This window comes from Callorhinus ursinus, unplaced genomic scaffold (genome assembly GCF_003265705.2).
Source record: "Callorhinus ursinus isolate GAN/ISIS: 27379988/994484 unplaced genomic scaffold, GSC_fseal_2.0 scaffold4, whole genome shotgun sequence".
In the NCBI taxonomy this organism is placed as follows: Eukaryota; Metazoa; Chordata; class Mammalia; order Carnivora; family Otariidae; genus Callorhinus; species Callorhinus ursinus.
The window spans coordinates 103,896,006-103,920,418 of NW_027397066.1; the positions used below are offsets into that span (position 1 = coordinate 103,896,006).

A 24,413-nucleotide genomic window follows, 5' to 3' on the forward strand; every position below is an offset into this window, starting at 1 on the left:
TATCCTTGATGAACATGGATGCAAAAATTCTCACCAAAATACTAGCCAATAGGGTCCAACAGTACATTAAAAGGATTATTCACCATAACCAAGTGGGATTTATCCCTGGGCTGCAAGGCGGGTTCAACATCTCTAAATCAATCAACGTGATACAATACATTAACTAAAGAAAGAACAAGAATCATATGATCCTCTCAATAGATGCAGAAAAAGCATTTGACAAAGTACAGCATCCTTTCTTTATCAAAACTCTTCAGAGTATAGGGATAGAGGGTACATACCTCAATATTATAAAAGCCATCTATGAAAAACCTACAGCGAATATCATTCTCAATGGGGAAATGCTGAGAGCTTTTCCCTTAAGGTCAGGAACACAGCAGGGATGTCCACTATCACCACTACTATTCAACATAGTATTAGAAGTCCTAGCCACAGCAATCGGAAAACAAAAAGAAATCAAAGGCATCCAAATTGGCAAAGAGGAAGTCAAACTCTCACTCTTTGCAGATGATATGATACTGTATGTGGAGAACCCAAAAGACTCCACCCAAAACTGCTAGAACTCATACAGGAATTCAGTAAAGTAGCAGGATATAAAATCAAGGCACAGAAATCAGTGGCATTCCTATACACCAACAACAAGACAGAAGAGAGAAAAATCAAGGAGTCGATCCCATTTACAATTGCCCCCAAAACCATAAGATACCTAGGAATAAATTTAACCAAAGAGGCAAAGGATCTGTACTCAGAAAACTCTAAAATACTCATGAAAGAAATTGAAGAAGACACAAAGAAATGGAAAAACGTTCCATGCTCATGGATTGGAAGAACCAACATTGTGAAGATGTACATGCCACCTAGAGCAATCTACACATTCAATGCAATCCCCATCAAAATACCATCTACTTTTTTCAAAGAAATGGAACAAATAATCCTAAAATTTGTATGGAACCAGAAGAGACCCCGAATAGCCAGAGGAATACTGAAAAAGAAAAGCAAAGCTGGCGGCATCACAATTCCAGACTTCTAGCTCTATTACAAAGCTGTCATCCTCAAGACAGTATGGTACTGGCACAAAAACAGACACATAGATCAATGGAACAGAATCGAGAGCCCAGAAATGGACCCTCAACTCTATGGTCAACTCATCTTTGACAAAGCAGGCAAGAATGTCCAATGGAAAAAAGACAGTCTCTTCAACAAATGGTGTTGGGAAAATTGGACAGCCACATGCAGAAGAATGAAACTGGACCATTTCCTTACACCACACACAAAAATAGACTCCAAATGGTTGAAAGACCTAAACGTGAGACAGGAGTCCATCAAAATCCTAAAGGAGAACAGAGGCAGCAACCTCTTCGACCTCAGCCGCAGCAACTTCTTCCTAGAAACATCGTCAAAGGCAAGGGAAGCAAGGGCAAACATGAACTATTGGGACCTCATCAAGATAAAAAGCTTTTGCACAGCAAAAGAAACAGTCCACAAAACCAAAAGACAACCGACAGAATGGGAGAAAATATTTGCAAATGACGTATCAGATAAAGGGCTAGTATCCAAAATCTATAAAGAACTTATCAAACTCCACACCCAAAGAACAAATAATCCAATCAAGAAATGAGCAGAGGACATGAACAGACATTTTTCCAAAGAAGACATCCAAATGGCCAACAGACACATGCAAAAGTGCTCAACATCGCTCGGCATCAGGGAAATCCAAATCAAAACCTCAATGAGATACCACCTCACACCAGTCAGAATGGCTAAAATTAACACGTCAGGAAACGACAGATGTTGGCGGGGATGCGGAGAAAGGGGAACCCTCCTGCACTGTTGGTGAGAATGCAAGCTGGTGCAGCCACTCTGGAAAACAGTATGGAGGTTCCTCAAACAGTTGAAAATAGAGTTACCATATGATCCAGCAATTGCACTACTGGGTATTTACCACAAAGACACAAATGTAGGGATCCGAAGGGGTACGAGTACCCCAATGTTTATAGCAGCAATGTCCACGATAGCCAAACTGTGGAAAGAGCCAAGATGTCCATGGACAGATGAATGGATAAAGAAGAGGTGGTATATATACCCAATGGAATATTATGCAGCCATCAAAAGGAATGAGATCTTGCCATTTGCAACTACATTGATGGAACTGGAGGGTGTTATGCTGAGTGAAATAAGTCAATCAGAGAAAGACATGTATCATATGACCTCACTGATATGAGGAATTGTTAATCTCAGGAAACAAACTGAGTGTTGCTGAGTGGTGGGGGGTAGAAGGGATGGGGTGGCTGGGTGATAGACATTGGGGAGGGTATGTGCTATGGTGATCGCTGTGAATTGTGCAAGTCTGTTGAATCACAGATCTGTACTTCTGAAACAAATAATGCAAGATATGTTAAGAGAAAAGAAAAAGAAAAATATAGCAGGAGGGGAAGACGAACCATGAGAGACGATGTACTCTGAGAAACAAACTGAGGGTTCTAGAGGGGAGGGGGGTGGAGGGATGGGTTAGCCTGGAGATGAGTATTAAGGAGGGCACGTTCTGCTTGGAGCACTGGGTGTTTTGCACAAACAATGAATCATGGAACACTACATCAAGAACTAATGATGTAATGTATGGTGATTAACAGAACAATAAAAAATTTAAAAAAATGTTAAAGGGTCCTTTTTAAGCAGAAAAAAATGGGCCAAAACTAAATATAGGAAAATAATATGAAAGAAAAAATCTCACTGGTAAAGGCAAATATATAGTAAAGGCAAAGAATCAGCCCCGCTGCCCTGCAAAATTCCATAGATTGCTTTGGATTAGGTTAGGGAAATGTGAGAGGAGAGAAAATAAAGATTTCTTTCTATCACCGATTTATTGATTTTGAATATAACACATTGAATAAATAGTGCCAAAGGGATATATATTCTGTGTACCAGGGAAGGTGCTGAAAGCAGCAGTGTTTGCTGAAGGAGAGGGCTCTTAATTAGTTTTCACATATTTTGAAATGTAATTATATATTAATAAATATCCTTGTGCTACAGAGGAAACCATAAAATAAATTACTAAATATTTAAAAGTGAATGATAATGAAATCACGATACATAATATTTTATAATTAAACTTTTTTTGTGGAGTAAGGGTAATCTAGTACTTTGAGGGAACTTCATAGTTTTAAATATATTTATCAGGAATTAAAACATCTAAAATACTGAATTAAACACTTAGCACAAAAAGTTGGAAAGCAATAGAACTGAACAAAGAAATAAGAGTAAGAAATAATATAGGTAAGGACAAAAATCCTACCCACCTGTATCAATGTTATCAAGAACTGTTTTATAAGACAGTATTAAACCCACCCCAAATCAATGTTAAATTCACAATAGTAACCGTACATCTGAAATTCAGCCTACCTGCAAAAACTATAGTAACTTCAATTCCACAGCTAAAAGTTAACGAATCTTGAACTCCTCCCATTTCTGAAAGTTTGCCATCTCTGATGGCCAGACTTCCCCAAATCTGAGATCAGTTCTCTTCTTTGCTCGGAAATACTGTGTCCTACAAATGCAGCTCTCACTTGTTTAGCAAGTAATCAGCTCTTTATTTCAGATATGGAGTGGAGGCTTCTTCCTTTGACCTTATGTATCCCAAAGATATTCATTTCCATATGGGGACAATTACAAGGGTATTCATTGCAGACTAATTTGTGATGTCAGGGAACTGGAAGCAAACTGGGAGTCTACAACTGTGTAAGTAGATGTAGGTTAAGGGTAATGGATACATCCCTAATAGTAAAAGGTAAAAGTCAGAAACAATAATTTAGATGTCCACATATAATAGCAACACATATAAATCTTTAAAACAGTGTTTGGTAAAAAAGATAAGAAATAGGATGAGACACATACACAATATAATCCAAATCATTTATCTCAGTCAAAAATACAGGACAACTCCCCTTCTACACGATCACGCTGAGCTCGTACACGGGCCTGGAATCGGGCTGCAACCTCAGCCGCGCCTGCCACCTGCCACCTGCCGCCTGCCGCCTGCCGCCTGCCACCGCCTCTGGACCATGGACCCCCGCAAAGTGAGCGAACTTCGGGCCTTCGTGAAAATGTGTAAGCAGGATCCAAGTGTTCTGCACACCGAGGAAATTCGCTTCCTGTGGGAGTGGGTGGAGAGCAAGCTTCCCCTCCTGCTACCACCGGCCACTCATAAAACTAAATCAGAAGACAATATCGAGGAAGAAAAAACAGATAGTAAGAAGGCGGAGGAAAACATAAAGACAGACGAATCATCAAGTGAGGAAAGTGATGTAGAAATTGACAGTGAAGGTGTGATTGAACCAGATACTGATGCCCCTCAAGAAATGGGAGATGAAAATGTAGAGATAACAGAGGACATGATGGATCAGGCAAATGATAAAAAAGTGGCTGCCATTGATGCCCTAAATGATGGCGAACTACAGAAAGCCATTGACTTGTTCACAGATGCCATCAAACTGAATCCTCGCTTGGCCATTCTCTATGCCAAGAGAGCCAGTGTCTTTATCAAATTACAGAAGCCAAATGCTGCCATTCGAGACTGTGACAGAGCTATTGAAATAAATTCTGATTCAGCTCAGCCTTATAAGTGGGGAGGGAAAGCACACAGACTTCTGGGCCATTGGGAAGAAGCAGCACATGATCTTGCCCTTGCTCGTAAACTGGATTATGATGAAGATGCTAGTGCAATGCTGAAAGAAGTTCAACTGAGGGCCCAGAAAATTGGTGAACATCGGAGAAAGTATGAGCGAAAACGTGAAGAGCGAGAGATCAAAGAAAGAATAGAAAGGGTTAAGAAGGCTCGGGAAGAACATGAGAGAGCCCAGAGGGAGGAAGAAGCCAGACGACAATCAGGAGCTCAGTATGGCTCTTTCCCAGGTGGCTTTCCTGGGGGAATGCCTGGTAATTTTCCTGGAGGAATGTCTGGAATGGCAGGGGAGATGCCTGGAATGGCAGGAATGCCTGGGCTCAATGAAATTCTTAGTGATCCAGAGGTTCTCACAGCCATGCAGGATCCAGAAGTTATGGTGGCCTTCCAGGATGTGGCCCAGAACCCAGCGAATATGTCAAAATACCAGAGCAATCTAAAGGTTATGAATCTCATCAGTAAATTGTCAGCCAAATTTGGAGGTCAAGCATAATGCCCTTCTGACAAATAAAGCCCTTGCTGAAGGAAAAGCTATGATCACCTAATGGATGTCGCAATAATACAAACCAGTGTACCTCTGACCTTCTCATGAAGAAAGCTGGGGTGCTGTGAAGAGAATCCCTACCCCTCTGCCCCACATGCAACTGAAACATTCTATAGTGGTTTGCCATTAGGGTATTCATTCAGATAATGTTTTCCTACGAGGAATTACAAACTTTAAACACTTTTTAAACCTTAAAAATATTTAAAAACATATTAAAAGGGTGTGTTAGTCCCTAAAAAAAAAAAATACAGGACAACTCTATAATACATATTTTGCAAAAATATGGAAACAAAAAGACACACTTTCCCCTCATGAGAATATTTGCCTCTGGGAGTCCTGTAATGGGAGTGAAGAATGATAAGGAGAGGAGAGTAAGGTAGAATACACTAAAATAAAGTAAGCCAAATATAATGAAGAGAAAAGGGAGAGAGGCAAGAGGGAGGGGAAGGGAGAGGAGAGGAGAATAGAAAACCTAGGGGAGAAAAAGGAATGGCGGTGGGAATTGGAAGGGAAGAGAAAAGAGAGGAAAGGAGAGGAGCAGAGCAAGAGAGGGAAAGACAGGGGGAGAGAAGGACTAGGAAGAGAGGGGAGAAGGGAAGGAAAAGGGGGAAGTAGGAAGGAGAGTACTGTTCCAGACAGTGTTGCTAATGTGCTATAAATTAAAGAGTATGACTAACCGAAGCTTTTTTACCTGGGGTCTAAAACACGAGAAAAAAAATTCAGACAATTAATGAAGTAATGATGGCAAATGTGTACAGATCAGAGCAACAAATGATCATAAAACTATTGGTTTTTATGTATGTTCTAGAGCTCACATGAGCTGTATTCTCTAGCTTCTTTCATGCCTGGACAAAATATATATATATATTTATAATTTCCCATACAGTCTATTAAAATTGATGAATATCTTCTCTCTTAGAAGCATCTATTTTCATGTTTCTTGAAAGCTCTCACTAAGTAGTTCTTTTCTTAAAACAGTTGAACTTTTGGTGGAAAAGCAAAGATAAACAAAACTTTTTTTTTTTTTTCCAAACATTCAGTCTCTATATGTCTATTTTCTTTTATTTAACTTTTTTGCGGGGCATCCTTACTTTTCATCATGCACTGTATTATCACAATTTTTGAAACCCGAGAGAATAAAATATAATAAAGGCTTCATCCCTTGTCTTTCAGTATAATCTTTTTCTATGTCGTATCTTAAATTATGTACCTATGTATACCTAGACTGTAATTTTATGCATAGGTGTTATCTATAAATGAATGTCTTACTTTAAAGTAATTATCATGGAAAGCTTCCACTTACTCAAATAACCATACCATAGTCTAAATCATTTTTGATAATCCTCTTTCAGAATTGTTCACAAAGTTATTTTATGTACTGAATATACACATATTTATAGAAATATTACTTAATTTTGCCATATCTCATTTTTTAAATTAAAAACAATATTACACAAAATGAACACCCCCATTCCACAAAATGAATGATTTTCACCTGTTCTCCCAAATTAAATCCGCTTATAAATGACTAAATTTAAAACTATAGGGACTAAATATGGAGATTACTCCACAGGTTCTACAAACAAACAAACAAAATCAAACAGAAGTACCTGATCTCTTACAACAAGTATCTAAATGTTTTCTTTCTATTCTTTCCTACCTGAGTGATTGAATTGTGGCGCATTAGCAACAACAACAAACAAACAAAAAAACCCTAATATTCTTTTAAAACCATACACCATAGCCATGATTTGGTCCCACAAAGAAAGAAAGAGACAGACAATAAAATAGACTCTTAAATGTAGAGAACAAACTGATGGTTACCAGAGGGGCGCCGGGTGAAAAAGGAGCAGGGGACTAAGATCACTCTTATCATGCTGAGCACAGAGTAATGTACAGACTTGTCGAACCATTATATTGTACAACTGAAATGAATATAACTGAATGTTAATTATACTTGAATTTAAAAAATGAATAAAAAAACGTTTAGTTCTGCTTCAGTTAATCTACAAATCTTTGTTGGCTAAATTACACCAGAAAAATGGTATTACGATTGAAACTTGTTGGCAGAGATATGGGTTTGGGAAAAGAATTAAAAATGTCTCTCTTTTAAAAGAAAAGCTTCCAAAGTTTTAGAAAGTTTTCAAGTCCTAAAAATACAGAATTGTTGAAATTTAACTTTCTTGTTAGAAATGTTGGAATTTAACTTTCTTGTCTGTTTCCAATTCACTCATTATATATGCTATATATGTCACTATATACAGTAGTGGAATATGCAAAAGTGAATGCTCTAACCTAAACAAAGGAATTGGTGAAAGCATTTATAGTATTCAGATTTCCATGTATTAGTCTCAGGTTACAGGCTGTCTACATCAGAGGACTTGAATTTGCTCTCTGCTCTATTGCTCTTAAACTTTTTTTTTTTACCTCAAATAAGGAAAGGCACTAGGAGATTCCCAAAGATCTTTTTTCTTTGCCACTATCCCTAGGCAAGAAGGAGGAATTAGCCTTGTAACCAGATCTTTTTAGTCTCTGCATTTAATTTTAGGCAAGAAACCAGACAACTAAAGGTGTAAGGCTGACATAGAACAGCAGAGGGCAGTATTTACTCAAAGCTGAATCATGTCAGGGCTCAGAAAAAAATTTGGTGGGGTCACTGTGGCAGAAATGTATGACATATGCCCTATATTTGCATTCTTTGGCTTAAATTCGTATTTTCTAAATGGTTTCCCTTAAAGGGGAAAGAATACTCACCTGATTCCCAGTAACTTTTTTTTCTTTAGTGAAACAATGCATGCCACCGCAAAAATTAGCTACAGTAAATAGAAGAATTAACCCGAGTGCAGTACGTGGCACGTGGGCATTTTAAAAAAATTTTTGATTTCATTTTATTTATTTCTATTTTTCTCGTATCTATCCTTTCCCGAGGTGAAAAACCAAGCCAAACCAAACCAAACAACAACAACAACAAAACCGAAACACAACTTCATCAGGATTCCTTTGGCTACAAAACGTCAAGGGGGAAATACTCCAACAGAGATCAAAATTCCAAACTTTGCAACAGGAAAAGATCTCCATCTTTCCAAAGGGCTATCATTGTTATTGTTGAAACTGTAAGATTTAGCTACTGGCACCTGGGATTCATTTGGGAAGGGAAACAAAACAAACACTGAGTTCCCTTGGCTTTTCCTATAGGAAGTCCAAAGTGCGATTGGTAGATTGGTACTGAGGCCTTGGTGCCCCTAGTCACCTGGAAGGGAGGGGAGGGGGCAAGTGCAGGTTTAGAGTTTGGCCCGCTCTGGACCTCAGGGAGCTCATTCTGTAGACAGAGGAGGAACGAGGACGATTTTGCGTGGCTTCTGTCGGGTCGCATTGTACAGCAGCTCTCTCCCCTCCCATCGAAAGAGAGGAGGCAGGAAATGGTTAAAGCAAATCTGCACTGTGCATTCCCAGACAGGCTTTGCTTAATCCTTCCTCCCCGCTCTAACAGACCCTCACCCCCCGCCTTTCTTTTATTTCTCTCGACCCCCTTACCCTGAGTTATTACTAGCATAACAACCTAACGGTCTTCCCTCAGACCCCGCCACTAAAGTTATTTATCTGCAAACCTGACCCCACCCCCATCTATCCTGCGGCAGCTTTTTGCTGTTATTGCTCTGACGCCGGCCAAGATCTGACCAAAAAGAAAGAAAAAAAAGGAAAAAAATCATCCCCCTTCAGCGCCTCCGACTCGCCGGGCTCCCACACCCGACCGCCTACAGTCCTCCGGGAGGCTGGAGTGATTAGCATCCTGAGAAGCCAGTCGGAGGCCCAAAGAGCCGGAGAGCGCTCGCGGTAGGAGTGCCAGGCGGGGCTGCCTCAGCTCCGGCCCAATGGGGCTGGGGCGAGGGAGGGGCAGTAGGTGACAGGACCGGGAGCTAGGGGGAGTCCGGGCGAACTAAAGTGCGGGGATCAATGAGCGGCGAGCAAAGTTTCTGAGTCCTGCTCCAGCTCGCGGTCTTCCCTCCCCCTCTGTGTTTCAGTGACGGTCGCTGTGTGTGCGTGTGCGTGTGTGTGTGTGCGTGCGCGCAGCGGGGAAGAGGCGGGGAGTGTGAGGGACCAGCCGGAGGTTGAGAGCTGCTCGCTGAGCTCCAGCTCCACAGCGGTACAACCTTCATCCTGGGCAGGCGAGAAGGAGAGCGCTGACAGGCGCCGTCCGGAGCTGCCGCGGGCGCCGCCACAGCCCAGCGCCGACTTCCCCGCCTCCACCGCCAACGGTGAAGGAGAAAGAGGGACCAACCACCCCCAGCCCCAAACAAAAAGCCTTGTGGATTACAAAGTGAAACTGACACGGGACAATAAAAGCAAAGATAACGGGGGCAGGGGCGAGGCGCACTGGAGTGGGCTTCTGACTGGGGCCGCCGGAGAACGATCCCCCTGGCATGGTGAGGGGAGGGTACTCCGGGACCGCGCGCTGTTCCTGCCCGACCCCTGCGAGGCCGAGAAGAAAGGGGGACGGACCTGCACTCGATTTGGATGTACAAATAATGAGTCGGCAGGCACCTCGGCAGAGGTAAAATACAAAAAACAAAAATGCTAAGGAGCACTGGATGTTCCCTGCGCGCGACCACCGGCTCGAAGCCGCAGCAGGGGCGGCGGCGGCGGCGGCTGGAGGAGAAGGGACGGAGCTGAGCGCTCCTGGGTACCGGAGCCCTAGCTCCAAAGCGAGCGCTTGGAACGCAATCGCTAGCTGCCAGCGCGCAGACGCCGGCGCCGGCGCCCGGGCCTCGGCGGCCACTTCTGCAGCCCTGTTGGAGGGGCCTTGCAGCCTTGTTATTGAGGAGTGAGGACTCGAGGAAATCCCTCGTCTCCAGCTTTTGGGAAAGGAATTCGATAATCTCCCGGTTCCCCACCGCCTCCTCCCCCGTGCGCAATTGTTCTCGCCACACATCTCTACCGACGTCTTTCTTCCCTCTTCACTTTCTTCGCCTTGGGTAAGTTCTAAAGTTTCTGAAGACAATTGTTTGCAATGATTCCTCATATACCTTAAACGCAGGCAACGCCTCTCCCAATCCACATCCACCCGGGCGAAAACGCTCAGACTCTCTGGATTCAAAAAACAAAGTGAAGGGGGGAAATGTAGGAGGTTTGAGAAACTTTTCTGGGAATTCATCAACGCACAGGAGTGTCCCGCGGAATGCCTTGCCGCTTTTCGTCAGGGCATCTCTCTTGTACTACAAGTCCAAATGGCTACCTGGAGCCTTTCTCTGACGCGATTTGCTTCTGCTGGGCTGGAGTTTCTTTGAAATAGCAGAGCTCTCAGAGCCATCGGCTGCACATTTGCTGGGGCTACTTCATCCCTGCTGTACTCTTTTTGCTTCACTCTTCCTTCTCTTTCTCACACCGTTCCAGGGAGCCAGGACCATGGACTTGGCAGCAGACAGGGCGCCTGGGCGCCCAAGGCTCCAGCTGCCCACTCTATCAGTATTTCAGCTCCTCCGAGTCTTTTGGCTGCTATCACAGCTCCCCGGGCCGGCCCGGGTCAGCGGGGCCGAGCAGCGCCAGGTGTTCCAAGTTTTGGAGGAACAACCTCCCGGCACGCTGGTGGGCACCATCCAGACGCGCCCCGGCTTCACCTACCGGCTCAGCGAAAGCCACGCCCTGTTTGCCATAAACAGCAGCACCGGGGCCCTCTACACCACCGCCACCATCGACCGCGAGAGCTTGCCCAGCGACGTGATCAACCTGGTGGTCCTTTCCAGCTCTCCCACCTACCCCACCGAAGTGCGAGTGCTGGTGCGGGATCTCAATGACAACGCCCCGGTCTTCCCCGATCCCTCCATCGTGGTCACTTTCAAGGAGGACAGTAGCAGCGGGCGCCAAGTCATCTTGGATACGGCCACCGACTCGGATATCGGCTCCAATGGTGTGGACCATCGCTCTTACCGCATCATCCAGGGCAACGAGGCGGGTCGCTTCCGCTTGGACATCACCCTGAACCCGAGCGGCGAGGGTGCGTTTCTGCATCTGGTGTCCAAGGGCGGGCTGGACCGCGAGGTCACACCGCAGTACCAGCTATTGGTGGAAGTGGAGGACAAGGGTGAGCCAAAGCGGCGGGGCTACCTTCAGGTAAACGTGACTGTGCAAGACATAAATGACAACCCCCCGGTTTTTGGCAGTTCCCACTACCAGGCGGGGGTGCCTGAGGACGCGGCGGTGGGCTCCAGCGTCCTCCAGGTGGCGGCGGCGGACGCGGACGAGGGCACAAATGCGGACATCCGCTATCGGCTGCAGGACGAGGGAACTCCCTTCCAAATGGACCCCGAAACGGGGCTTATCACGGTGCGCGAGCCCCTGGACTTCGAGGCCAGGCGCCAATACTCGCTTACCGTGCAGGCTATGGACCGAGGCGTGCCTTCCCTCACTGGGCGTGCCGAGGCTCTCATTCAGCTGCTAGATGTCAACGACAACGACCCCGTGGTGAAATTCCGCTACTTCCCGGCCACCTCGCGCTACGCCTCTGTAGATGAGAATGCTCAAGTGGGCACTGTGGTGGCTCTGCTCACCGTGACCGACGCAGACTCGCCCGCGGCCAACGGGAATATTTCTGTGCAGATTCTAGGGGGCAATGAGCAGCGCCACTTTGAGGTGCAGAGCAGCAAAGTGCCGAACCTGAGCCTCATCAAAGTGGCCAGCGCCCTAGACCGCGAGCGCATCCCTTCTTACAACCTCACAGTTTCGGTCTCTGATAACCACGGGGCGCCCCCTGGCGCAGCGGTCCAGGCGCGTTCATCTGTGGCAAGCCTGGTGATTTTCGTAAATGACATCAATGACCACCCTCCTGTCTTTGCACAGCAAGTGTACAGAGTGAACCTGAGCGAGGAGGCGCCCCCGGGAAGCTATGTGAGTGGAGTGTCTGCCACTGATGGAGACTCTGGTCTCAATGCTAATCTGCGTTACAGCATCGTCTCTGGCAACCGACTAGGTTGGTTCCATATCAGCGAACACAGCGGCCTGGTGACCACTGGGGTTGCCGGGGGCTTGGACCGTGAACTGGCTTCCCAGATTGTACTGAATATCAGTGCTCGGGACCAGGGGGTTCACCCCAAGTTTTCCTATGCCCAGCTTGTAGTAACTCTCCTGGATGTGAATGATGAAAAGCCAGTATTTAGCCAGCCAGAAGGGTATGATGTGTCCGTGGTTGAGAATGCCCCAACAGGGACAGAACTACTGGTGCTCAGGGCAACTGATAGAGACCTGGGTGACAATGGGACAGTGCGCTTCTCCCTGCAAGAAGCTGAGACTGACCAGAGATCCTTCCGGCTAGATCCTGTGTCTGGGAGGTTGAGTATTATTGCCTCCTTGGACAGAGAGGAGCAAGCTTTCTACTCCCTATTGGTTCTGGCCACAGATCTGGGCTCCCCTCCCCAGTCATCAATGGTTCGCATAAATGTGAGTCTCCTGGATGTGAATGACAACAGTCCTGTATTTTACCCAGTCCAATACTTCGCTCATATTCAGGAAAATGAGCCTGGAGGAAGTTACATCACTACGGTATCTGCCACTGACCCAGACTTGGGTCTCAATGGAACTATCAAATATAGTATATCAGCTGGGGACAGGTCTCGGTTTCAAGTCAATGCTCAAAGTGGGGTTATTTCTACCAGAATGGCCCTAGACAGAGAAGAAAAAACAGCTTACCAGTTGCAAATAGTGGCTACTGATGGTGGCAATTTACAGTCTCCCAACCAGGCAATAGTAACCATCACTGTATTGGACACTCAAGACAACCCACCTGTATTCAGCCAGGCTGCCTACAGCTTCGTGGTATTTGAGAATGTGGCTCTGGGATATCATGTGGGTAGTGTGTCTGCATCCACCATGGATCTCAATTCCAACATCAGTTATCTCATTACCACTGGGGATCAGAAAGGTATGTTTGCTATCAACCAGGTCACTGGGCACCTTACCACAGCAAGTGTGATTGACAGAGAAGAGCAATCCTTTTATCAGCTGAAAGTAGTGGCCAGTGGGGGCACAGTGACTGGAGACACTATGGTTAACATAACGGTTAAGGATTTGAATGACAACTCTCCCCATTTCCTTCAGGCAGTAGAGAGTGTAAACGTGGTGGAGAATTGGCAGGCAGGTCACAGCATTTTCCAAGCCAAAGCTGTGGACCCTGATGAAGGTGTCAATGGCATGGTACTCTATAGCCTGAAGCAAAACTCCAAGAACCTATTTACTATCAATGAAAAGAATGGTAATATTAGTCTGCTAGGGCCCCTGGATGTTCATGCTGGTTCCTACCAAATAGAGATCTTGGCATCTGATATGGGTGTTCCACAGCTCTCCTCTAGTTTCATCTTAACAGTTTATGTTCATGATGTAAATGACAACCCACCAGTGTTTGATCAACTTTCTTATGAGGTCACCCTTTCTGAGTCAGAACCTGTGAATTCTCGATTCTTTAAAGTGCAAGCTTTTGATAAGGATTCAGGAGCAAATGGTGAAATTGCATACAGCATTGCTGAAGGAAATACAGGGGATGCTTTTGGCATATTTCCAGATGGTCAATTGTATATAAAAAGTGAACTGGACCGTGAACTTCAAGATAGATATGTTTTACTGGTTGTTGCTTCTGACAGAGCAGTGGAGCCCCTTAGTGCTACTGTGAATGTTACTGTCATTTTAGAAGATGTAAATGATAACAGACCTCTTTTTAACAGTACCAATTACACATTTTATTTTGAAGAGGAGCAGAGAGCTGGGTCATTTGTGGGCAAAGTAAATGCTATAGATAAAGACTTTGGGCCAAATGGAGAAGTAAGGTATTCTTTTGAAATGGTGCAGCCAGATTTTGAGTTGCATGCTATTAGTGGGGAAATTAGAAATACTCGTCAGTTTGACAGGGAGTCTCTTATGAGGCAGAGGGGGACTGCAGTGTTTAGCTTTACAGTCATTGCAACAGATCAGGGGCTCCCTCAGCCTCTCAAGGATCAGGCCACAGTGCATGTTTACATGAAGGATATAAATGATAATGCTCCCAAATTTTTAAAAGACTTTTACCAAGCCACCATATCAGAGTCAGCAGCCAACCTGACACAAGTTTTAAGAGTATCTGCCTCAGATGTTGATGAAGGTAATAATGGACTTATTCATTATTCTGTAATGAAAGGAAATGAAGAAAGACAGTTTGCTATAGACAGTACCTCCGGCCAGGTGACACTAATTGGCAAATTAGACTATGAAGCAACACCTGCCTATTCCCTTGTAATTCAAGCAGTGGATTCAGGTGCAGTCTCCCTCAACTCAACCTGTACCTTGAATATTGATATTTTAGATGAAAATGACAATACCCCTTCTTTCCCTAAATCAACACTATTTGTTGATGTTTTGGAAAACATGAGAATTGGTGAACTCGTGTCCTCTGTTACTGCAACCGATTCAGATTCAGGTGACAATGCTGATTTACATTATAGTATTACTGGAACTAACAACCATGGAACTTTTAGCATTAGCCCAAACACTGGGAGTATTTTTCTTGCCAAAAAATTGGACTTTGAGACACAGTCTTTGTACAAATTAAATATAACAGCAAAAGACCAAGGAAGGCCTCCTCGTTCATCTACAATGTCAGTGGTTATACATGTGAGGGACTTTAATGACAACCCTCCTAGCTTTCCTCCTGGGGATATTTTCAAGTCTATTGTTGAGAACATTCCCATTGGAACGTCTGTCATTTCAGTGACTGCACATGACCCTGATGCAGACATTAACGGGCAACTATCCTATACAATCATTCAACAGATGCCCAGGGGCAACCACTTTGGCATAGATGAAGTCAAAGGCACTATATATACTAATGCTGAAATAGATCGGGAATTTGCCAATCTCTTTGAGTTAACTGTAAAAGCCAATGATCAAGCTGTGCCTATAGAAACGAGACGCTATGCTTTGAAAAACGTGACCATTTTGGTCACAGACCTCAATGACAACGTTCCAATGTTTATATCACAAAATGCCCTTGCTGCAGACCCTTCGGCTGTGATTGGTTCTGTTCTGACAACGATAATGGCTGCAGACCCAGATGAAGGGGCTAACGGAGAAGTGGAGTATGAGATCATCAATGGCGACACAGACACCTTCATTGTGGATCGTTATAGTGGAGACTTGAGAGTGGCTTCAGCTCTGGTGCCTTCACAGCTGATCTATAACCTCATAGTTTCAGCAACAGACCTTGGCCCTGAAAGGAGGAAATCAACCACTGAACTGACCATCATTCTTCAGGGCCTTGATGGACCTGTTTTTACTCAACCCAAATATATAACTATTTTGAAGGAAGGTGAGCCCATCGGTACCAATGTAATATCCATAGAAGCAGCTAGCCCTAGAGGATCTGAAGCCCCCGTGGAGTATTATATTGTTTCAGTTCGTTGTGAAGAAAAAACAGTTGGACGCCTCTTTACTATTGGACGACAAACTGGAGTAATTCAGACTGCAGCCATTCTGGACCGGGAACAAGGAGCATGTCTTTACCTGGTGGATGTGTATGCCATAGAGAAATCAACCGCTTTTCCCAGAACGCAGAGAGCAGAGGTAATGATTTTGTAGTCATTTATGAATTATTTGTTGATGTGCTTTTTAGAAAGATTGTTTTCTTGTATTTACTTTCTATGGTTATTTACCTTCATTGTTTATTGTTAATATTACTGACAGGTGCATATAAAATGTTTTGTCACATAAAAGAACAAGAATCACATAAAACTGAGCTTTCATCCTGGTCAAAACCAAATGGCGAACAGCTTATATGCTTCACCTCATAGCAATCGTATGTATAAGGCCAGGGAGAAATCTAGCCATTTCAGAAGTGGAAAAAAAAAAATCCATTTATCTAAGCTGAATCAGCACACTAACTGGACACTCCTCAGTAAAGAAGTCTGCTAGAGAATGAGCAATTTCAGACTTAAGTTTCTGTTCCCAAACGAAGAGCTTTGGTAGAAATCAGCATTGGAGCATAGCTTTCTGGGGGAGTGGCAAGACAGCGCAGCCTGGCGGTTTACATCAGGACAGTATTAACTTTCACATCCTCAGCAGTCTTGGCAGTTTCTTTATAGACAGTGACTAATTTTAATGTGCTGAGCCAAGTTTGGGGAGATTCCTGATTTCATCTGCTTTCACATTTAAGGCACTATCTTCTGACTTAGGGTAATCCTTTCTCTTCCCTCTTGAATGAAAGCATGTAATGTGCTGTGAATTATCAGAGATTAGAGGGTGCTGCTCGATACAAATCTCTGTTCAGGGCTATGGTATAGGCACATGTCGTTCTGTCTGCTGATGGGTAAGAAATTAGGGTTTCTAGCATATACCTAAAGAATTCCAAACTTGGCCTTCCCTGGGGTGTATTTTAGGCTCCTACCTCTGTGTATTATTGATTTGTATTTTCATTAAACAACTTCCAGTATTGTTATGATAATCAACTAGAAATCACATAGCTATACTCTGGAAAGCTCTTGTTCTCTGTTTTCTAAGTTCCTTCTCTCCCTCCCCCACCCCTCAAAGACATTCTAGTGTCACTCAGCCAAAAACACAAAATATCAAATGTGGTTTGTGATACTTGGCGGTAACCCAGACACAATATACTAGTGAAATTGAGGCTTATGTATTTGTTTTCTTGCTTTCTTTGTTTGCGGGGGGCGGGGTGTAAGTGAAGGGTGAGGGGTTTTCTTCATTTAAAATGTTCATTTATTATTATTATCTTTTTGAATCCTTTGTGATTTTTTTATAATAGCTTGCTGTATCTATTCTTCAGATAGAGCAGTATATTCATGGCCTAGAGGGTATTAGAGATATAATTAGAGATATATTCTTTATAGAGATATAATTCTTAGAGATATAATTCTAACTGGAATTTTATCTTATATACATAGCCCTGAAGGGGCTTCTAACCCAAATGTCCTCTTTTATCTAATTAGCTTTTTAAAGATCTTAACATGGGTCTTATATGTTAAGCTATTTGGTTTAACTTAGGCCATGATTTACATATAATTTTATATTGATTTCAGGTTATGCCTCACATTAACCGACCCCCTATTTCTACCTTCATTCTCTGGGATTATTTATTAGATAGAGAGATTTAATTAGTTAGAAAACTGAAATATTTATTGAAGATAGGCAATTAAGTCTTTCTAGATTTTAGATGAATTTGTTAAACAGTAAAACAAATTATGTTATTGGTTGTTGTTGTTTGGTTCAATGTATTACATTTTATTAGAACAACATGGAGAATGAGAATAAATGCCCATTGGTATCATTAGATTTATTTTGTCTTGCTGTTTACTCATTAAATATGCAAAGATAGGCTTGGCTTAAGACAAATAGGGCTATCTCTGCAATAGGCATGAGGATTAAAAAGTAATAATTATAAGTCATTTTTCTGGCAATAAGGGATAGTATGTCTGTTACTTTTTAAACATCAAATAACACCAATATAAAAAGTTGTTCATATTTACTGCACCCTATTTATCTAAAAATCTGGGGATAATTCATTATGATGATTTTTTTGTAAGAAAAAAAAAACTGTGAGGGTATTTTCTGTGAACTAAAGTGCTGAAATTGTAAACCAAGTTTGAGTTTCCAAGCTCCAACCACTCCTATAATTAAAAGCAAATGTGTTTCTCCAAAGAATATTGAAAGCAGTAGTTGGGAGCTAGAATTTCATATTATTATTGGTTGTATTTTTCAAGTATATACAATAAAGTTCTTTTTTCCTTCTGCTCAAACAATTAATTTACTGTGATTGTGCAAAAATAAGTTATGTTACCTCTGATTGTCAGAGGTGATTTCTCAGTTGTTTGTTTTCAAGTGCAAACATTGCTCCAATACATTTTTTTTTTAATTATTCGTGTGCACTGATAGAGCTCTGGGGTGCTTACTCAGGTTTCTGGCTAGAGTCATAGCTTATCACATTCCATGGGCAAGCATAGGGTCAGTGGGCAAAAGAGAAATGATTTAATCTGCAGTCTTTTTCAAGCTCTGACACTTGTGGAAAGGCCTGAGGACTGTGGCTCTGATATTGCTCATTCCAGAAATCTGTCCAGTTGTACACCTTAACTGACCCTACTTATCATACGTAAACCTTTGGCATGAATAGGAATTTTTCAAGGATGGTTTCTGAGTTGCAGACACAAGGTTTATTATAGTTTTGTGTCTTAGTATTCTTGGATGAATCTTGATTATGTTAGAACAGCTCATATAAAGTTTGTACCATTTTTCTAGGTTCAAGAAAAAATAGGGATGTAGTACTTCAATAGACATTTCTTTTTTAATATGTGTTGTATAGAAACATGCAATTTAGGGACTTGGTTGTACCTCAACAAAGCCAGAGGTTTCGTTTCATTGATCTTTATTATCTCAGAGTCTAGTATATACCTGAGGTATAGTAGTGCTTAGTACATGTTTGTTAAATGAGATGATAGAAGAGTGAAGACCAGAGTATGTTTTATTTGCCTCAGGAATAACTCAACAGAGAGAAGCTGGGGGGATGGAGGAAATTAGTAAACCTGATCTTGATCATGAATTGAACTAAGGACATAAAGACATGCCAATTATCTCTGTTGTACAAGTGAATTGAGAATTGTCAGAAAACTAAAAGAGGAAACCTTTAAAAGAGGAAAGAGAACCTGAGGTGGGTGGTCTTACATGGAACTTAGAGTTTAAACGGAAGGACATACTGTATATGTGTCCAGTTGACAGTTCTCAAATTTGTTGGTCTTAGTACCCCTGTATGCTCTTAGAAATTGTTAAGGACTTCAAAGAGTTTTGGTTAGGTGTGTCTTATCTATCGAAATTTATCATTTTGAACATTAAAACTGAGAAAAAATTTAAATATTTATTAATTTGTTTACATATAATTTTATATTGATTTCAGGTTATGCCTCACATTAACTGACCTCCTATTTCTACCTTCATTCTCTGGGATTATTTATTAGATAGATTTAATTAGTTAGAAAACTGAAATCATATTAACACTCTGGAGATCAAAAGAATCATATTAAAATCATATTAAAATGATATGGCATTTTAAAAATCATATTAAACACATATTTTAATTTAATAAAAAATTTTATTTTCCCAAACTTAAAAAAATAATGGAAAGAGAGACATTATTTTATATTTTCATAAATCCCTTTAATATTTGGCTTAAGAGAACACAGCTGGATTCTCAAATCTTCTCATGCGTTCCATTGCAATAAATTATTTCAGTTAAAGTATATGAACAGAATCCATCCTCACTCAGATCAATGAAGTTGGATCAGGGAGACATACTTTGGTATTCTTTTAAGATAATTGTCAATTTTCTTTTGATACTACACCAGAACTCCACAAGTGGCACTTTCTTAAAATTTACTTGCAATGTGGAATTTCAAATCCTATCAGTGAACTCTGTTACATAAAAATAGATTGATCTATCTTGCATTTTGGATGGATCTTTTATTACCTATTCATGACTTAGAAATATCAGGAACTGATCATTTGGAAAATATTGTTGTAAGTGCTAAGAATCTTATCAAAAAGCTCTTTAAATATATATTGACTCTCAACTTCATGGCAATGGTTAGGAGTTTTTCAAAATTTGAGTTTTTTACTCAAAATCTCAAATTTCATTATCAGTAACATGTATTATTGTTTTCCTTCAAGTGTCAGGTCCCTTTTGTTCATTTGCTAACAAACAAGTGTCTGCCACATACTCAAGTCTAAAAAATTATAGTTTCCCTGCCAGTTGTTTTTTCAAATAAAAACCGTATTCCATAAGTGGCAGCTAGTTTAGCTTGCAGTTCAATCACGTGCATGCTTTTCTTTGGGACAACTATAGTCCTTAGGTACAGATTAGTGGTTTATGTCCATTGTACTGTTTGCCACACAAAATATTGAAAAAAACATTGAGATTTAAGGGCCTAGATTTTGTAAGTTTAATAATTTTGCTATTTCTTCAAAAGATTTTCTTCAGTTTTTAAGTGAAACTGGCATTTTATTTTTACTGTGAGTGCCTAGCAGTGAAGAATACAATTACTGCTAGGATACTTGAGAGCTACTGCTAGTATACCTGGGAGCTATTTTGGAAAAGTACCACTTTAATTTGTGCTAAGGCATCAGCAGTTTACCCATCATTGCTTTTGCACTTCTAGTGTACATGTCAATACAGAAGAAAAGGCAAGCAATGGTGTGCATTATTATGAAGATAGTTTTGACTTCTAAGGCATCTTTAATGGGTCCCTGGTATGCCTTGAGCCCCATGTTGCACTGAGGAGAACCACTGGTCTAGGTAATGAGATTTTTGCATTTCAGTTTAAGAAAAGCCACTAGAAATAGTCTATTAGAAGTGTGTATAGAATATTAGGTGCACAGACTATGACATTAACAGGAATGAGTTTTAGCAATTGGGTAATAAATTAATATATTTTCACAGTGAACAGCATCAAGATTTCTAAGAGAAATAATGGGACATTTGTAAGATTAGTGCTAAATACCAAGTTTAGAAATGATTGTCTTCTAGACGGTTTAGAATCAGAGTTAGTGAACCTTAATTAAATGTCTGTATATCTTGTGTCTCATCCCTCACAGGCAAAAAATAAACAACAGAACTGGGTAAATAATAATAATAATAATAATAATAATAACATATCAATTATTGCTATGCTCAGTCATTGAGTTAAGTGCTAAGTGCTTTGAGATTTTACCATTTGATGCTCATAACACTGTTAATATCATTCCCACTTCATAGCTATGGAAATAGTCTCAGAAAAGTTAAATGATTTGCTTAAATTCAGGTAGATAGAAGTAGATAGAAAGGAAAATCACATCCAGACTTGCATACGTCCATTATTTATACTCATACCTACTATTCTAGAAAGCCAGGGCAATCTGTGGTTTCAGTTAAGAGAAGGGCCCTTTACTCTGTGGATATGCGTATATATGTATGCTTTTAATAATCTTGTTTTCAGGCCCTTATTTATTGTTAAGAAGTCTTTGAAAAGTAGCATTATATATTGTCTGAACTAAGAGAAATATGGTTTTTGCTCGACTCAATCCTGGCCATCAGCAGATGCTGTACATTTTTATGGGTCAGTTAGTGGTGGTAGCAGTCCCAAATTGCGACATGTGGAAGTGTTTCTGGAGCCTGGAGGAAGGGTCAGAATACAAGAGAGGGGAGCTGGAGACAAATGAAGAGCACAGGTTTGGTAATGCCTCTTCTAATCCATAGAACTGTACAATTTGGAAGTAGTTGCTATAATTTATGAAGGTGGAGAATCCATTTTTAGATTAACAGATGATAAATCTTACTCTCCTAAAGAATATGATGAAGTTGGAGTAGATGGCGTATGAAGATTATATTAAAAGAGGGGAAATATTTTATTGATTTTTCTTCTTTTGATCTCCAGAGTGTTCTTTTTAAAAAGCAACCTGTGATTATTTTCTGATTTTATTTTTTTCTTATTGATATATGTCTAAATTTATTCAACAAAATGTTGTGATTAAATTTTCAAGACATATACAAATGTGTATTACAAACAGCAATATTGATGGCCAGTTAAGCTCATGCTCCATATTTATATATGGCTTCAGTATGCTTGATTTGGTCTCTCTGTTTTGGTAACAGATTTCCATGGACATAATTTATCTTCTGATTAATTTATTCTTTCTTTTTTTCCCTTGCCTTTATTAAAACACTGATCATTTTAATTCCTTATTGTTCCAATAGATTTTGAGGCAACTACTGTAGGATTATTTTGGAAAAGTATATATGTACTTAGCATTTTGTGGAATCAGTTCTTCATTGTATTGTTTACAGCTTGCACTTTGTCATCATTGCAGTGCAAAACTGCCTGGTAACCTCATTAGTTTTGAGGGACTGTTGAATCAGTGACTATAAAGGATTCCACAGGCCTGAAGGTGGGTCCTCTATTCCAAGAATTAATAAATCTGAAGTTCAGCTCTATATAATACCCATGAAAGTAGGTAGTAGTCAGAATTAGGAGCATGTGAGTAAAAATAGGAAAAGAATAACTGGCAAATAATTTGGGCCAAGATGAATTTAGAAGTACTTTAAAGTACCTTAGATACAAAATGTGGTAAATACTTTTTAATGTTTTCAGGCTTTAAGCAGTCTGTGACAACAGTGGCCAATTTTAGTAGACTAAATAAGGAGGAGAGTGTATAAGGAATGGAGACAAGTAAAAACAATTCTATTAGACAAGTATTTTTTTAATAAAATACACATATGCAATATATTATATATTAACATATATAATATCATATATTAGCATATATGCAACTATTATACAAAGACTGTTTGATTTTCCCTGGTGTTAAGATCTGAGATAAAATGGGACAGTAAAATCATGGAGAAGAAACATAATCTAATTGGCAGATAATTTATATGTGGTAATCAAGAATTGACTATAGGTCCGCAGTCTTTTTCAGTTTCCAGACCTATATCCATATTTAAGAAACAATCAGTGAGTAAAAACCAAATTTTAAGGAACATTGAGGAAATGTTGATGGACATTGACAAACCCTGCTGGACAACTGACAGCTGGGAACCATGGGGTTGTTACTGATTATTTATTTCAGATTATTTGATATTTTTCTGAAATATTTTGTCATTTACAGATATATGTAAAGTGCTTACATTATGTCAGACAGTGGTAAGCACTGGGCATTGGTCTTGCTTTCACAGTACTCTTGGAGGTATAACAACATCTCATTATTCAACAAATGACAATACTGAGGCTAGTGGAGGTTAAGTTTACGGAGCTGGTTTACAGTGAAAGCAGGATTTGAACCCAGCAGGCTGACTCCACAGTATGTACTTTTAATCCTCACACAGCACTGACTAACTCTATGTACTGTAAGAATGGTGGATACTTTCTGTAGTCTCATAGGCATACAATTTTTACTGTGTAAAAATTTGTTTTCATAGTTGGATATTTCTTCATGCCGGTGACTGAAGAAATACAGGGTAAATTTAAATTTAGGTAATGACCTAGTAGTTGGTCATTAGCTCCCTATTAATCTTTATTTAGGTTGGGCTTGAATGAATGGACCTACAATTTGTAAGTTCCACATTTTGATTTGTTAAACTTGAGGTGGGAATACATTTCCATTCTTCCAGTTACTGCCTCACTTATTTTCTTCCCTTTTTGGCAAAATTCCTTGAAAAAGTTGCTTATACATGCTTTCTTTCATTATCTTTTAAACTCATCTCATCGGGCTTAACTTCTGCCACTCCAATGAAAATTGTTCTTACCAAGGCCACCGTGATAGCCACATTTCTACATCCAACGGTTGGTTCTCAGTGCTCATTGTATACATACTTCTAAGTCATCATACCGTGGATTTTTAATCCTATTTCTCAGACCAATTCCATCTCAGCCTCCTTTACCAGTTTCTCTCCATGTCCTTAAATTCTTAAATGTTGTAATGTCCATGGAATCAATTCTTGAAAACTCTTCTCTTTTTATTGCACACTTATTTTCTTGAGGATCTCAATCAACCTTATGATTTTAAAAAACATATATACATTGATGACTCCAAAATTTTGTTTCTACACTATGTATTTCTCCTTAAATCCCATATTTATATAACCAACCACTTACTCATTATGTTTAATTAGTTTCTTAATAGATATTTTAAGTTAACATTTCCAAATCTGAGCTTCTGTTATCCTCTCCAATGAAAATCTATTTCACCCCTAGCCATCTCCTCAACTGATGGCAATTCCAATCTTTAATTATTCAAAAAGGTAAAAAATCTTGGAATCATCTTTGACTCCTTACTACCCTACATACAATCTATTTAGCTAATCTTGGATATCTTAAAACTATATCCAGAAACTGGATCATTTCTCATCACTCCTACCATTACTTTCTTGATCTAAGACACTGCCATCCTTTCTTTAGATTATTGAAGACATTTTCTTACTGATTTCCAACATCTTTTCCTACTATTCTCTTCCCTTGCTTGTCTGCTTTACCCATACTGGTGTCATGCTAGGAACACACCTGCCTTGGAGCCTTTCCTCCTGGCCCTTCCTTCTGCATAGAACACTCTTTCCTGTATATACCTATTTGGATAATTTTCTCCCATTTGGATAAGTCCCTTCCTTCAAGTATTTGCTCATATCTAACATTCTAATGGAAAAATAATCTT

The 24,413-nt window shown here is 40.7% G+C and overlaps 1 protein-coding gene and 2 pseudogenes across 1 annotated transcript in view; 2 read left to right on the forward strand and 1 right to left on the reverse strand.

Annotated features, from left to right (window-relative positions):
• The window catches only part of LOC141372543 (AKT-interacting protein-like), a 71,681-nt pseudogene extending 68,218 nt beyond the window's left edge, over positions 1-3,463 (reverse strand).
• Positions 3,464-4,058: 595 nt separating this feature from the next.
• Positions 4,059-5,467, forward strand: LOC112825877 (hsc70-interacting protein pseudogene; annotated as a pseudogene).
• A 4,856-nt stretch (positions 5,468-10,323) lies between these two features.
• The window catches only part of FAT4 (FAT atypical cadherin 4), a 172,241-nt gene continuing 158,151 nt past the window's right edge, over positions 10,324-24,413 (forward strand). The window contains exon 1 of the mRNA XM_025873981.2: positions 10,324-15,800. Within this exon, the coding sequence (XP_025729766.2) occupies positions 10,626-15,800 (5,175 nt within the window). The 5' untranslated portion in view covers positions 10,324-10,625. The remainder of the gene's footprint in view (positions 15,801-24,413) is intronic.